Raw genomic sequence first — 17620 nt, 5'->3', positions numbered from 1 at the left:
CCCACTAGACCGGGGTGTCAGAATCCAGGCCTGGAGGGCCGGTGACCAACATGTCTTGCCACCAACCGGCCATTGAAGATCCTATTGGCCAAACACACCTGATCCAGGTAATCAGCAGCAGATGAGACAGGAACTCTGGAAAACCAGCGGGAGGCCGGGGCTCCAGGCCTGGAGTTAGACCCCCCCCTGTTCTAAATGGCAACAAAGAAACCTCTAAAGAACCCGTCTGAGAAGACTGCAGTCCTCCAGGTCGTGTTAATTCAGAGGAACCTATGAAGAACCTGTCAGATCCATTTGAGGAACTGGAAATCGAGTCCAGAAAAGCAGAGAAAGGAAGTTCTCCTTGAAACTAAAGTCAAACATTTAAAAAGAACCGAACGGCTGAAGCTGATGTACCTCACCTGAACAAACGCTGGGGATCAGCAGAACTACGAGGAGAACCACGGCGGACTCCATATCTGCTGTGAGCCACAGAGGCGCTTTCTGACCTCCTGATTGGCCACGTTCTCCAGCAGAGGAACCCGAAGCTTCACAGAGGAGCAGACGCCTGAGGAGTGGAGAACACGCAGAACCTGTTTTGATCCTGAGGTGTTGCAGCAGAGCATTGGTTTAAAAATGGAGATGGTGGAGGTTCAGCGGAAGCAGCGGCGGCGGCAGCAGCAGCAGCGGCGGCAGCAGCAGCAGCTGCGGCAGCAGCAGCAGCGGCGGCAGCAGCCTCTTCACTGTCACACTGTGGTTGTGGCAGTGAAGCTCTCTGCTGTCCGTCCAGGACCAGGATGCAGAAGATGATCAGGACCATCCATGATGGATCAAACTTCTTCTTTTGTTCTTCGTTTGAAATGATTAATTTCAGAGAATATTTTTAAATAATAGTTTTAGAAATAAGTTTCAGAAAAATAAGTAGTTCATCTTTTTTAATGAAATGTTTGGCTGAAGTGGGAGGAGCCAAATGGAAATGGAGCCTAGTCAGCTGGCTGGCAGCAGTTTGGTTGCACTGAAGCATCAGCACTACGGGTTGATGCGGTAATTCCAGATCTTTGTGGTCCAGCTGAGTGGGGAACGCCGCCACGAGCCAGAATGTTCTGGATCTCCAGAGTCACATGACTCCAGAGACCAGACCTTCTCCAGCTAAGCTGTGTTACCATGGAAACCGAGCCCACCTATGCTCTGGCTCTTTCCATTAGTGTGGGGGGGTCTCAGCAGTTTGAACCACTCCCATCTGATCCTGCAGAAACCCAAACGTCAGAATCGCGGGGGGGTCTCTAAACCCTGGCTGCTTTAAGCTGACCCCCCCCACCCTCACCCCATCAGAGCAGCTCCATAGAAGCAGCTTCGCAACAGAAATGCTCCTCCCCTCAAACGGGGGGGGGGGGGGGGGGGCGTCATCTGGCCTGCAGGAACCAGCCCTGACGGTTATGGGATGGAACTGATGTGCATTCCTGGATGCATTGGAAGAAGCCACACATTCTAGGGCGTGGAGAGAAATGCTGATTACAGAGCAGCCGGCATTTCTGCCCCCGTCCTGCCGTCTGGGGAGGGGGGCAGACGCCACCAGTTCACCACGCCAGTCCCCCCCGAAGATGCAGACTCTGGAAAAGTTCAGACGTCAGGACTTCCTGGACCAGAGTGTTCTGAACACGGAACCGCCTCTACGTTCTAGAACCTGTTAACAGCATGACTACAGAGTCTCCAGATGTGTTTCACTGAAGCAGATCTGTTTATTATATTTCTGTATAACTACACTAAAAATGTCTGTTGATACAACAGGAGCCAAACAGGTGAGTCCTTCAAAGGAAAGGGGCGGGGCTTCCTTCACTCCTCCCCATTCTCACATGTGTTCATGGATGTTCTCATGTTAGGGTTTCATTCATATCTGAAACAGCAGGAACAAAGGAGGCTCAGCTCCTTCCACATCTGTGACATCACAGAACCTGCAGGTTTGGACCAATCCCAGGGCTTCCCTTCACACCGGATGGATGCAGACGTTCCTGCAGCAGAACAGAGCAGCTGCTCCACCCGGGTTCCTCAGTCAGAACCGTTGACTGTATATAGAGAACTGGACTGAGTGGCCCCGCCCCCATGGTGTTCCAAACAGGAAGTATCTCCTGGTTTCCAGAAGCCTAAATCCCAGTTCTGTTGGTCAGAAGAACCGTTCTGGATCTGATACTTTTTTAACATCTTCTTGATAAAACTCTTCTTTTCTGTACTTCAAGTTATTTCAGTCATAAACGGACCAATCAGACGCCTCAATGAAAGTGGGTGGCCTCTTGTCGGACACTTTAACCTGGGTCATCTAGACCCACTAGACAGTGCTCTGAACCTTTTTTCTTCAATGATTTGTGATCTTCACTGGTGTCCATGGATTACATGAAATCTTTCCACCTTTATCCACCTTTGTTGTGGTAGGGAGAACACCTCAATGGAAGGGGGGGGTCATCTAAGATAGCACAAGGGTTAAATTTTTGATTGACAGATTGACAGAACAGTGACTCCGACAGACCAATCACTGCTGGCTGAGGACGTCTGGTTCTAACATGGCCACGACATACCGTGGACTTCATTTGGTTGGAACCAGAAGCAAGTCATTTTCTGTGTGTGTGTGTATGTGTGTGTGTGGGGGGGGGTCATTCAGTCCAGTTCTTTGATGTAGTCCATGGTCTGAACTTCTGACAGATTCCAGGAAGTTCCTGCATTCCTGCAAATGCTTGTCTCCTGTCGATGAAACAAAAACAACGATGTGCAGAAGCAGCACGGAGTCCCAGAATAGTCCGTAACCCAACGCCTCAGGGGGGGTTCAGAGCGCTGGGTGGAGCTCTGTCTAAACATGAGCCAGATGGACCAGACCTGCCGACATCTGCACTTCTATTTTGGTCTTCAGGAACATACTGATCTTTGTCTGCGGGAAACAAAGCCAAGGACGTTCTCCTGAACCCTGCAGGGGAACCTCAGAGAACCGCCTGAATCCACGGATCCAGACGGAGACCGAAGACAAACGGACCAGAACAAGCAGCACCAGCTTCACCGCCTCCACCTGACGGTGACGTGAACTTCTCTGAGAACGGACGCTCCTTTCTGGTGCTTTTGGTTTATTTCAAGCAACAGAAAAGGACAAATATTCACATGAGTATTTTAGGAATATATGATGCAGCTGTGGTGCAGCGGTAGAGATGAGAGGTGTGAGAGAGACAGGGAGCCACGGTGGTTCTAGGTTGGCGCCATCAACGTGTTTATGGGTGAATCCATGCATCCATGCGTCAACTGTTTACATGCACAAACCCGTCTGTGCAGATTATTACTCTGTTCTGAAATGTTGTTCCTCATCTTAATTTAAGATTCTTGTTAGTTTTTGTTCATTCAGTCATTTTTCATTCATCTTCTTCCGTTTGTCCCTTTGGGGGTCACGGGGCTGCTGGAGCCTATCCCAGCCACTCATGGGCGAAGGCAGGGGACATCCTGCGTGTGAGTGACAGCTCACACCTATGGACAGTTTAAAGTTGCCAATTAACCTATGAAGCATGTTTTTGGACGGAGGGAGGAAGCCAGAGAAAACCCCCACATGCACGGGAAGAACATGCAAACTCCACACAGAAAGGTCCATTGGTGTTCTGGTTCAGGTCCCCCAGCCGGGACTTGAACCGGGGGCCTTCTTGCTGTGAGGCAAGAGTGCTAACCACTGCACCACCGTTTTTTGTTGTTTTTCTATAAAAAGAAAAACTCCAATGTACTGATTTCCATGAAGAAACGGCAAAAACTCTAAACCGATCCGTCTGTCATCCGTCCTCCAGACACTCGGAGCGTCTCCTCCTGTCTGGAAGGAGCCCCCGCCCACCCTGAAAGATGCTCTTTTTTCCCCCTGTATCTCCTTTTTACAGCTCTGGTACACAGGTGGGAGATGGGGGTCACAGCAGGACCTTTAACCTGAATGTTTGACTTTAGATTTAAGTCCCGCCCCCCAGCCTCCCGCATGAATCTTCACACGGCGCCAAAACAAACGCAGGAACATTCCTGCCTTATCTGTGGCAGCTGAACCTCACAGGCTAAACATCTCAAATCTTCTAAAGCTGGATGGACATGCCTGGGGGGGGACTGATGAGGACCAGATGTGGACCAGAACCACATGGTTCAGTCCATGAGAGCTGAAGCTGCTCCAAAGGTTCCTTCAGATCCAACTAACCCAAAAGCCATTCTCAGTCCTTCCCACAGAACCTCTGGACCTGTAGAGGTCCTTCTGAACGTTGCTGCACGCCCATCCACAGCTGGGGAGGGGGTGCATTCTGCAAAAGCTGCGTGTGTGTGGGGGGGGGGGCCGCGAGTCAGAGAGCTGGGAACTGAGCTGAAGAATAAAACCGGGATGTTCGCCATCCCTTTGGTTCCAGGGTCCAAGGTCTCATGCTCCATCCAAGGTCACGTCCTCCATCCCAGGTCACGTCCTCCATCCAAGGTCACGTCCTCCATCCAAGGTCACACACTCCATCCAAGGTCACACGCTCCATCCCAGGTCACGTCCTCCATCCAAGATCACGTCCTCCATCCAAGGTCACGTCCTCCATCCCAGGTCACGTCCTCCATCCCAGGTCACGTCCTCCATCCCAGGTCACGTCCTCCATCCCAGGTCACGTCCTCCATCCAAGGTCACGTCCTCCATCCAAGGTCACGTCCTCCATCCAAGATCATGTCCTCCATCCAAGGTCACGTCCTCCATCCAAGGTCACACGCTCCATCCAAGGTCACACACTCCATCCCAGGTCACGTCCTCCATCCAAGGTCACGTCCTCCATCCAAGGTCACACGCTCCATCCAAGGTCATGTCCTCCATCCAAGGTCACACGCTCCATCCAAGGTCACGTCCTCCATCCAAGGTCACGTCCTCCATCCAAAGTCACACGCTCCATCCAAGGTCACGTCCTCCATCCAAGGTCACACGCTCCATCCAAGGTCACGTCCTCCATCCAAGGTCACGTCCACCATCCAAGGTCACACGCTCCATCCAAGGTCATACACTCCATCCAAGGTCATGTCCTCCATCCAAGATCACATCCTCCATCCAAGGTCACACGCTCCATCCAAGGTCACACGCTCCATCCAAGGTCACGTCCTCCATCCAAGGTCACGTCCACCATCCAAGGTCATACACTCCATCCAAGGTCATGTCCTCCATCCAAGATCACATCCTCCATCCAAGGTCACACGCTCCATCCAAGGTCACGTCCTCCATCCAAGGTCACGTTCTCCATCCAATGTCACGTCCTCCATCCAAGGTCACGTCTTCTATCCAAGGTCACACGCTCCATCCAAGGACACGTCCTCGGTCCAACGTCACACGCTCCATCCAAGGTCACGTTCTCCATCCAAGGTCATGTCCGCCATACAAGATCACGTCCTGCATCCAAGGTCACTTCCTCCATCCAAGGTCACATGCTCCATCCAAGGTCACGTCCTCCATCCAAGGTCACGTTCTCCATCCAAGGTCATACACTCCATCCAAGGTCATGTCCTCCATCCAAGATCACATCCTCCATCCAAGGTCACACGCTCCATCCAAGGTCACGTCCTCCATCCAAGGTCACGTCGTCCATCCAAGGTTACATGCTCCATCCAAGGTCACACGCTCCATCCAAGGTCACGTTCTCCATCCAATGTCACGTCCTCCATCCAAAGTCACGTCCTCCATCCAAGGTCACGTTCTCCATCCAATGTCACGTTCTCCATCCAATGTCACGTCCTCTATCCAAGGTCAGGTCCTCCATCCAAGGTCACACGCTCCATCCAAGGTCAGGTCCTCCATTCAAGGTCACACACTCACTCTTCTGGTTGGTTTCCTGGACTTAGCGCCGCCCCGTTCTTGCAGCCCCGCCCTCGGTCAGGTGCAAGGTTCTGCTGTTCTTCATCCATATGTTTCTCTGAAGACTCAGAAATTGTGCTCCTGCCCCCTCTCCCACCCGAAACTACGAGCGCCTCCCCGGTTGCTGGAGAAATAGCTGCAAACACCTGGCCAGTTCACGTGTGTGTGTTCACAAACGTGCACATGCATCTGGACATCAGGAGGATGTCCAGATGCATGTGCACGGATGAGAAACAAACGTGCACAGATGAGACACAAACGTGCACAGATGTGATACAAATGTGCACAATGTGACACAAACGTGCACAATGTGACACAAAAGTGCACAATGTGACACAAAAGTGCACAGATGAAACAGATGAAACACAAACGTGCTCAGATTAGACACAAACGTGCACGATGTGACACAAATGTGCACAGATGAGAAAAAAAAGTGCAGGGATGAGATACAAACGTGCACAGATGTGACAGAAACGTGCACGATGTGACAGAAACGTGCACAGATGTGACACAAACAAACACGCATGAAATGCAAACGTGCACAGATGAGATACAAATGTGCACGGATGAGACACAAATTTGCAGGGATGAGACACAAATGTGCACGGATGAGAAACAAACGTGCACAGATGAGACACAAACGTGCACAGATGAGACACAAACGTGCACAATGTGACACAAACGTGCACAGATGAGACACAAACGTGCACAGATGAGACACAAATGTGCACAGACGAAACACAAACGTGCTCAGATTAGACACAAACGTGCACGATGTTACACAAATGTGCACGGATGAGATGCAAACGTACACAGATGAGACACAAATGTGCACAGATGAGAAAAACGTGCACAGATGAGACACAAACGTGCACAATGTGACACAAACGTGCACAGATGAGATACAAATGTGCACAGATGAAACACAAACGTGCACAGATTAGACACAAACGTGCACGATGTGACACAAATGTGCACGGATGAGATGCAAACGTGCACGGAGGAGACACAAATGTGCACAATGTGACACAAATGTGCACAGATGAGAAACAAACGTGCACAGATGAGACACAAATTTGCAGGTATGAGACACAAACGTGCACAGATGTGACACAAACGTGCACAGATGAGACACAAACGTGCACAGATGAGACACAAATTTGCAGGGATGAGACACAAACGTGCACAGATGTGACACAAATGTGCACAGATGAGAAACAAACGTGCACAGATGAGACACAAATGTGCACAGATGAGACACAAATGTGCACAGATGAGAAACAAACGTGCACAGATGAGACACAAATTTGCAGGTATGAGACACAAACGTGCACAGATGTGACACAAACGTGCACAGATGAGACACAAACGTGCACAGATGAGACACAAATGTGCACAGACGAAACACAAACGTGCTCAGATTAGACACAAACGTGCACGATGTTACACAAATGTGCACGGATGAGATGCAAACGTAACACAGATGAGACACAAATGTGCACAGATGAGAAAAACGTGCACAGATGAGACACAAACGTGCACAATGTGACACAAACGTGCACAGATGAGATACAAATGTGCACAGATGAAACACAAACGTGCACAGATTAGACACAAACGTGCACGATGTGACACAAATGTGCACGGATGAGATGCAAACGTGCACGGAGGAGACACAAACGTGCACAATGTGACACAAATGTGCACAGATGAGAAACAAACGTGCACAGATGAGACACAAATTTGCAGGTATGAGACACAAACGTGCACAGATGAGAAACAAACTTGCACAGATGAGACACAAACGTGCACAGATGTGACACAAACGTGCACAATGTGACACAAACGTGCACAGATCTGACACAAACGTGCACAATATGACACAAACGTGCACAGATGCGATACAAATGTGCAATAATGAGAAACAAACGTGCACAGATGAGACACAAACGTGCACAGATTAGACACAAACGTGCACAATGTGACACAAACGTGCACAGATGAGATACAAATGTGCACGGATGAAACACAAACGTGCACAGATGTGACACAAATGTGCACAGATGAGAAAAAAACGTGCACAGATGAGAAACACACGTGCACAGATGAGACACAAACGTGCACAGATGTGACACAAACCTCCACAATGTGACACAAACGTGCACAGATGTGACAAAAACGTGCACAATGTGACACAAACGTGCACAGATGTGACACAAACGTGCACAATGTGACACAAATGTGCACAGATGAGAAAAAAACGTGCACAGATGAGAAACACACGTGCACAGATGAGACACAAACGTGCACAGATGTGACACAAACGTCCACAATGTGACACAAACGTGCACAGATGTGACACAAACGTGCACAATGTGACACAAACGTGTACAGATGTGACACAAACGTCCACAATGTGACACAAATGTGCACAGATGAGAAAAAAACGTGCACAGATGAGAAAAACACACGTGCACAGATGAGACACAAACGTGCACAGATGTGACACAAACGTCCACAATGTGACACAAACGTGCACAGATGTGACACAAACGTGCACAATGTGACACAAACGTGCACAGATGTGACACAAACGTGCACAATGTGACACAAACGTGCACAGATGAGATACAAATGTTCAATGATGAGAAACAAACGTGCACAGATGAGACAAACGTGCACGATGAGACACAACTTTGCAGGGATGAGACACAAATGTGCACAGATGAGATACAAATGTTCAATGATGAGAAACAAACTTGCACAGATGAGACACAAACGTGCACAGATGTGACACAAACATCCACGTTGTGACACAAACGTGCACAGATGTGACACAAACGTAGACAATGTGACACAAACGTGCACAGATGAGATACAAATGTGCACAATGTGACACAAACGTGCACAATGTGACACAAACGTGCACAGATGAGATACAAATGTGCACGGATGAAACACAAACGTGCACAGATGAGACACAAACTTGCACGATGTGACACAAACGTGCACAGATGTGACACAAACTTGCACGATGTGACACAAACGTGCACAGATGTGACACAAACACGCACAGATGTGACACAAACGTGCACAATGTGACACAAACGTGCACAGATGAGATACAAATGTGCACGGATGAAACACAAACGTGCACAGATGAGACACAAACTTGCACGATGTGACACAAACGTGCACAGATGTGACACAAACAAACACGCATGAGATACAAACGTGCACAGATGAGACACAAACGTGCACAGGTGATTTTCTTACTTCAACCGGGTCTGGCAACAGCAGAAGCTTTGGGTCGAGCTGATACGGGTTCTGGAGTGGTACCTTCATGAAGTTCTGACCTCCAAACACGTCTGACCCTGAATGGGTCATCATCAGAACCAGCTGGAATGCTTCACGAGCATCCAGCTTCAGAACTATCCAAACCCGGAATTCTGCACCACAGTGAGAACTACGCAGGTGGAACACCTGAATCTGGATCAGAACATCATGTTCAAACATCCACATGGCCTTCTGGGAAATGGTTCAGACTGAACCTGCTCCCACCTCAGAACCTGACCTCAAACATCTGGACTGGACCGCTCTTTCAGTTCTGGTTCTGAAGAACCCTCCTTAAGATCCACTACTTTCTGGTCTCAGACTCTGTTTGGGCACGCGCACGCTCTCAGAGCAGAAGGACCAGAACCGCTCTCTATGGTCGCGCACGCACGTGCCTTTCCGCGGCCACGTCACAAGATCCCTGAGGCGCGTGCGCCTCCACGTCACTCTCAGCTGTTTACCGCTGACAGCTGCGCGCAGAACGCTCACATGAAATACTCCACTCACCTGAGACGCGCGCGTGTCCTCCTGCGTGCGCGTCGACATGTGTGTAGTGTCCAGCGCGGGCTTTTCTCACCTGTGGCACGCGCTGTCTGAGCGGGAAACGAACGCGGTGAAAACACGCGCTCGCGAGGACGAGCCGCTCCCGTTGACTCCGGCGGAACGACGCCACGCCCCCGGCTCTGGCGTTCGCGGGGTGATAAGAAGCAGTGGCATTATGACGTCACTGACAGAGCAGAGGAACGGAGGCAGGGGCCAGAGTTCCTTAGGTGAGCATCACAAAGGAAACGGAGGAGAAACGATACCATCTGTGACGTCACATTTACCCCTCATTTATTACCAGAGCATGAGGACAGGTTTGTCCCTTTTTCCTGGGCCACCTGTTGACCCAAATTAAAGCCAGAACAAGCAGCTGAGGTTCCTGGTGAGTTGGATCAGAACCGGCTTCATTAGCATCTTCAGTGAACATCATCATGTGACCTTTCTGAAGCTCCACCCCTTTCAGAGGGCTCCAGTCTGGGAGGCGACTGCTACTTCAGGAGGGTCAGAGGTTACCTGTGAGCATCCTCAGAAAACTACAGTGGAGGAAGATGAGTGTCTGGAGATGAAGATCGAGTCAAGTTCAAGATCCTCCTGTTAACCTATAAGGCCTTACATGGAATGGCCCCGTCCTATATTAAGGACCTCATAGTCCCTTACCAACCAATCAGAACACTTCACTCACTAAATGCAGGACTGCTTGTGGTTCCTAGAATTAGTCAAAGTACGGTTGGAGGTAGAGCGTTTAGCCACCAAGCCCCTGTTTTATGGAATAAACTCCCACTTCATGGAAGAGAGGCCGACTCAGTTTGTGGGAGTGGGAGTGCTTCCAGATTCCAGTTGTTTCATCCGTGCTCCTGTTCCTGACCGTGTACCTCGTCTCTGCTCCTGCTCCTACACCTGACCATGGACCCCCAGCCTGGGCCTGGTTCTACAGGCCCAGGCAAAGGTATGTCCATGTTCTAGTGCTTTAGTGGTTCTTCATCGGACTCGCACATGCACACTTCACACATGGTGTTAGACGTCCCACTTTCCTCTGGAACTCTCATCTTCTGACTTCAGATCTGGATTTCATGCCAGGGGGGGGTCAGGGCGAGCTGAGAACACGTTCCTCTCTTTATGTTCATTCTTCCGTGATGGAACCATGCAGACCGCAGAGAGGAATGCACCATGGACCCCGCCCCTTCAATGTATGTCTGAACAGGAGCGGCACATGATCATTAGCCGTCCTCAGACGGGGGGCAGCATGTACCCACATGTCTACAGGAGAGGGGTGGGGGGCTGTCAGGGAGGAATCCTGCAGCTCTGCAGACATGAACGTTTTCAAAAGGCGTTCCTCACATTTCCAACAGGCTGGAGGGGGAGGGGGGCTGATGCAACTCCCAAATTTCATGAGGGAGGCTGGTATTTCTTCACCCCCCTCCCCAGGGAAGGCTGGTTCAACTTCATGCAGGATTTGAGCTCCAACATCAGGACAGCTGTCTGACTCCACCCACTCTCCAAGTTCCTCAGAGGTACCTGCATCTCTACAGTAATCTGATTACTACCAGGTTTCTGTCTTGACAGTGTACCGCCCACCTGCCAATTAAAAATCACACTTTGTTGGGTTTAAGCTAGACCCCCCCCCCCCCCCCCCCCACAGCTGTGATAAATGGGAATAAAGCATCGGACAGTCTTTTGGACTCGACAGTTACACAGAACTGCCCCTTGTGGTTCCTTAAGGAACTGCAGCCTTTTATTCTTGATTCATGTTTGGAGCAAAATGGTTTCATCTTACTTTCATTTTCCCAGAATCCCCCAAAAACTTTGAAATAAAGGGATTTCTGGAAAAACCTGGTCACATGATGAGGAGAAGCTCTGAAACAGACAAATGTATAAGTGGGCGGATCCACAGATGTCAGCTCATGGTGGACGCCGCCACATTGGCTTTAGTTAAATCTTGGACGTTCCAAATATGGTGAAAAGGGGCAGGACTGGATGAAGTCGTTTTTGTCCACGCCCCTGGTTTGCTTGACGCTAACGCTAACCGCCTTTGCTGAAGTCTTTGGCTAGGCATCACAGAGGTGGACTAGTATTTACATCTTCAGTCTTTAGCAGTAAGTCTGTGGTGTTTTACACGGAACACGTCACACCTTCAAAGTCAGGCTGTCCTCGAGGTTCAGGAGTGTTTCTAGGAGTTTCTGACCGTTCTTCCAGAAGGTCATTGGTGAGGTCACACTGTGATGTTGGTGGAGAAGGCCTGGCTCTCAGTCTCTGCTCTACTTCATCCCAAAGGTGTTCTATGGGGTTCAGGTCAGGACTCTGCAGGTCAGGACTCTGCAGGTCAGGACTCTGCAGGTCAGGACTCTGCAGGTCAGGACTCTGCAGGTCAGGACTCTGCAGGTCAGGACTCTGCAGGTCAGGACTCTGCAGGTCAGGACTCTGCAGGTCAGTCCAGGGGCCTCATTTATAAAACTTTGCGTAGGATTTGCGTCAGAAGTGGCGTACGGATGAAACATAGGACGTGCGTACGCACAGAAATATTTGGATTTATAAAACCGTGCACACGCACATCCTACGCATCTTTCCCTTAATAAATCACAATCAATTCTAAATGCAGCGCAGCTTTTGCGGCTTAAGGACACGCCCATAGTTGCCCATAAATAGTTTGTGAAACGCCCACAAATGAATATTCATTGATTGTGAAATCATGGCAAACACAGAGAGGAAATCAAAAAAACGTAACCTCACTCAATGTGAAGTAGAAGTTATCGTTGGCGAGGTGGAAAAGAGGAGAAAAGTGTTGTTTGGAGGGCACAGTGTGGGCATTACTAATGCCAAAAAGGCACGTGAGCGGCAAACGGTGGCAGACGCCGTAAATGCTGTAGCCTCACAACCTCGGACCGTGGCCGAAATAAGAAAGAAATGGTCGGACATCAAAGTCGAGGCAAAAGGGGCTGACCCCTCCTGATGAGAGACTGGCGGCTATTGTTGGGGAATCCCTTTTAAGTGGAGTGGTGACTGAGGCGTGGGGGAACACCGACGCGCCAGATGCACCGGGTGACACCCCCCCCAAAAGCTCCAAAAGGACGGCTGGAGGAAGTCAGAACCGGCTCATGAGCCACTCGTCCTCGTTTGCCAGCAAGTCTTCTTGCTGTCCAAAGATGTGTTCACTCTGAATTCTTCCATTTGCCACATCTTCTAAGATCAGCCATTGTGTGTCATTACGCATTGTGATGGGGCATTTTATTTCCCTCCATTTAATTACATCTGACAAGCTACAGATGTCGGTAATAATCCACGTGGAAATGGGAAACTGATCAGCAAATGTAATTTCTTGTTGCTTTCTAAATGGTTGAGACATACGCCATACATTGTTTCATCAAAAATAAAACAAACTAAAGGCATATGCATGAATACCATAATTCTGTAGCTTATGAAGAAATGTTTTAATATGAAAACAACTTTCCCCAGTGGACAATTAATGCATCTGTCCGTCCGTCCGCACGCCTGCACTGATATCTGCTCCGCCAGACGGACACATTAACGAGAATATCAGTTTTGTACATTATTTCGTTCTGTTAACTATATTATTTATGAGGATGAATTGCACAACATGCCAATATTGCAGAACATATTTCACTTTTCTTTCTGCAAATAAGTGTTCATTTGAATTTCTGTTGTAATTTTCGTTTGATTTTTTTTATTTGTTTCACTGCTGATCGATCAAACGGGTGTTGGTGTAGCTGTTAATTGTCAGACTTGCTTTGTGAAGTCTTCATGTTATTTCTGAGAGGCAGTATTGTCATTTTCACTTTCACGTGTTTCTTCCATCTGCCGACGGTGTCGCCGTTTCTCATTTCACCCGTTTTTGTGCGTACGCCTGGGTCAGAGCGTGAAGGACCGCACATTTTCCCGTCAAGTTTGCTTTTTATAAATCTCAACTATTGCGTAGAGAGTGGCGTACGCCTTCTTTTGTGCGTATGCAACGTTTATAAATGAGGCCCCTGGTCACCAGACTCTGTCCTCCATGTCTTCATGGACCTTGTTGGAAGAGGAAGGGGCCGCCTCAAACTCATCCCACAGGGTTGGGACCATGGAATTGTCCAAATGTTTTGGTATCCTGAAGCATTCAGAGTTCCTCTCAATGGAAGTCCTGATGAACAAGCCCACACTATGATTCCTCCTCCACCATATTTCACACTCGGCAAAATGCAGTCCAAAATGTACCGTTGTCCTGGCAACCTCCACAGAGGAATGTTTTCAGTCTAGCTTTGAATGTAGAAACTGAGTCGGCCTCTCTTCCATGAGCTGGGAGTTTATTCCATAAGACAGGGGCTTGGTGGCTAAACGCTCTACCTCCAACCGTACTTTGACTAATTCTAGGAACCACAAGCAGTCCCCTCACTTAGGTTCATTTGAGACATAAAACCCAAATTTTAACATCAGCATCTAAAGGAAGAACCAGAACCATGTGTAACCCAGGTTACCAGAACTAGTGAGAGATGTTTTTTTTTTATCCTGTAGATGGCGCTGTAGTTTGGGAAGCACAGACGAAGATGCGCGGAGGGATATGAGAGATGAGATCTGTGAGCTGGACCTCAGACTGTTGAGAGAACGTGAGCGAGTGTTCCCGTTCTTTTATGTTTTTTTCTTGAAAGAAGGACAATTATCTTATGGATATTGCCTCCCAGATAACACGTTGTGTTTCACATTTACAAAGGACTTGGTCAGGTTTTTTCCCATTGTGTGCATTCACCACCGTGGCGAGTGCCCAGTTCCCACGGCGCAGAAAAAGACGGAAGTCTGGTGATGGCGAGCCACCAACTGGAGTCTGAACAGAAGCAACCTTAACCTGGAACTCACTCACAGACACACACACACACTCACAGACACACACACTCACTCACAGACACACACACTCACAGACACACACACTCACTCACAGACACACACACACACTCACACACACACACACACACTCACAGACACACACACTCACTCACAGACACACAAACACACTCACAGACACACACACCCACAGACACACTCACAGACACACACACTCACTCACAGACACACAAACACACTCGCAGACACACAAACACACTCGCAGACACACACACTCACTCACAGACACACAAACACACTCGCAGACACACAACACTCACAGACACACACACTCACTCACAGACACACAAACACACTCGCAGACACACACACTCACTCACAGACACACAAACACACTCGCAGACACACACACTCACTCGCAGACACACAAACACACCCGCAGACACACAAACACACTCGCAGACACACAAACACACTCGCAGACACACACACACACTCACAGACACACACATCCACAGACACACTCACAAACACACAAACACACTCACAGACACACAAACACACTCACAGACACACACTCCCACAGACACACAAACACACTCACACAAACACAGACACACTCACAGACACACACAACACTCACAGACACACACTCACTCACTCACAGACACAAACACACTCACAGACACACAAACACACTCACAGACACACACAACACTCACAGACACACACAACACTCACAGACACACACACTCACTCACAGACACACAAACACACCCACAGACACACAAACACACCCACAGACACACAAACACACTCACACAAACACAGACACACAAACACACTCACAGACACACTCACAGACACACACAAAACTCACAGACACACACACTCACTCACAGACACACACACTCACTCACAAACAAACAAACACACCCACAGACACACAAACACACCTACAGACACACACACTCACTCACAGACACACAAACACACTCGCAGACACACAAACACACTCACAGACACACAAACACACTCACAGACACACAAACACACTCGCAGACACACAAACACACTCACAGACACACAAACACACTCACAGACACACACACACACACACTCACAGACACACACACTCACTCACAGACACACACAACACTCACAGACACACACACTCACTCACAGACACACAAACACACCCACAGACACACACACTCACTCACAGACACACACACTCACTCACAGACACACACACACACACTCACAGACGCACACAACACCCACAGACACACACACAACACTCACAGACACACACACACACTCACAGACACACACAACACTCGCAGACACACACACTCACTCACAGACACACAAACACACTCGCAGACACACACACTCACTCGCAGACACACAAACACACCCGCAGACACACAAACACACTCACAGACACACACATCCACAGACACACTCACAGACACACAAACACATTCACAGACACACACACCCACAGACACACAAACACACTCACACACACACAGACACACTCACAGACACACACAACACTCACAGACACACACTCACTCACAGACACACAAACACACTCACAGACACACAAACACACTCACAGACACACACAACACTCACAGACACACACAACACTCACAGACACACACACTCACTCACAGACACACAAACACACCCACAGACACACAAACACACCCACAGACACACACACTCACTCACAGACACACAAACACACTCACAGACACACAAACACTCACAGACACACACTCACAGACACACACAACACTCACAGACACACACACTCACCCACAGACACACACACTCACTCACAGACACACAAACACACTCGCAGACACACACACTCACTCACAGACACACAAACACACTCGCAGACACACACACTCACTCGCAGACACACAAACACACCCGCAGACACACAAACACACTCGCAGACACACAAACACACTCGCAGACACACACACACACTCACAGACACACACATCCACAGACACACTCACAAACACACAAACACACTCACAGACACACAAACACACTCACAGACACACACTCCCACAGACACACAAACACACTCACACAAACACAGACACACTCACAGACACACACAACACTCACAGACACACACTCACTCACTCACAGACACAAACACACTCACAGACACACAAACACACTCACAGACACACACAACACTCACAGACACACACAACACTCACAGACACACACACTCACTCACAGACACACAAACACACCCACAGACACACAAACACACCCACAGACACACAAACACACTCACACAAACACAGACACACAAACACACTCACAGACACACTCACAGACACACACAAAACTCACAGACACACACACTCACTCACAGACACACACACTCACTCACAAACAAACAAACACACCCACAGACACACAAACACACCTACAGACACACACACTCACTCACAGACACACAAACACACTCGCAGACACACAAACACACTCACAGACACACAAACACACTCACAGACACACAAACACACTCGCAGACACACAAACACACTCACAGACACACAAACACACTCACAGACACACACACACACACACTCACAGACACACACACTCACTCACAGACACACACAACACTCACAGACACACACACTCACTCACAGACACACAAACACACCCACAGACACACACACTCACTCACAGACACACACACTCACTCACAGACACACACACACACACTCACAGACGCACACAACACCCACAGACACACACACAACACTCACAGACACACACACACACTCACAGACACACACAACACTCGCAGACACACACACTCACTCACAGACACACAAACACACTCGCAGACACACACACTCACTCGCAGACACACAAACACACCCGCAGACACACAAACACACTCACAGACACACACATCCACAGACACACTCACAGACACACAAACACATTCACAGACACACACACCCACAGACACACAAACACACTCACACACACACAGACACACTCACAGACACACACAAC

At 49.1% G+C, this 17620-nt stretch overlaps 1 protein-coding gene across 6 annotated transcripts in view; it reads right to left on the bottom strand.

Moving 5' to 3' along the window:
• The window catches only part of cemip (cell migration inducing hyaluronidase 1), an 83769-nt gene extending 73802 nt beyond the window's left edge, over window positions 1–9967 (bottom strand). Inside the window, exons 1-2 of one of the 6 annotated variants that reach the window (XR_013654982.1) lie at window positions 9753–9967; window positions 402–547 (exon numbers count right to left, since the gene is read on the bottom strand). Coding sequence is in view for 5 of the 6 variants with exons in the window: in XM_078944825.1 (XP_078800951.1) it covers window positions 402–547; window positions 9753–9892 (286 nt within the window). In the remaining variant the exon portion in view is untranslated. Of the gene's footprint in view, window positions 1–401; window positions 548–9118; window positions 9136–9682 lie in introns of those variants that run through there. The other 5 variants (XM_078944825.1, XM_078944824.1, XM_078944826.1 and 2 more) reach the window with 5 other exon arrangements.
• Between the last annotated feature and the right edge of the window lie 7653 nt (window positions 9968–17620).

The sequence above is a fragment of the Oryzias latipes genome, chromosome 3, assembly GCF_053564925.1.
Source record: "Oryzias latipes strain Hd-rR chromosome 3, Olatipes_Hd-rR_3.1".
NCBI lineage: Eukaryota > Metazoa > Chordata > Actinopteri > Beloniformes > Adrianichthyidae > Oryzias > Oryzias latipes.
The sequence above is the reverse complement of the archived record's forward strand: the minus strand, read 5'-3'. Positions and strand labels throughout refer to the sequence as shown.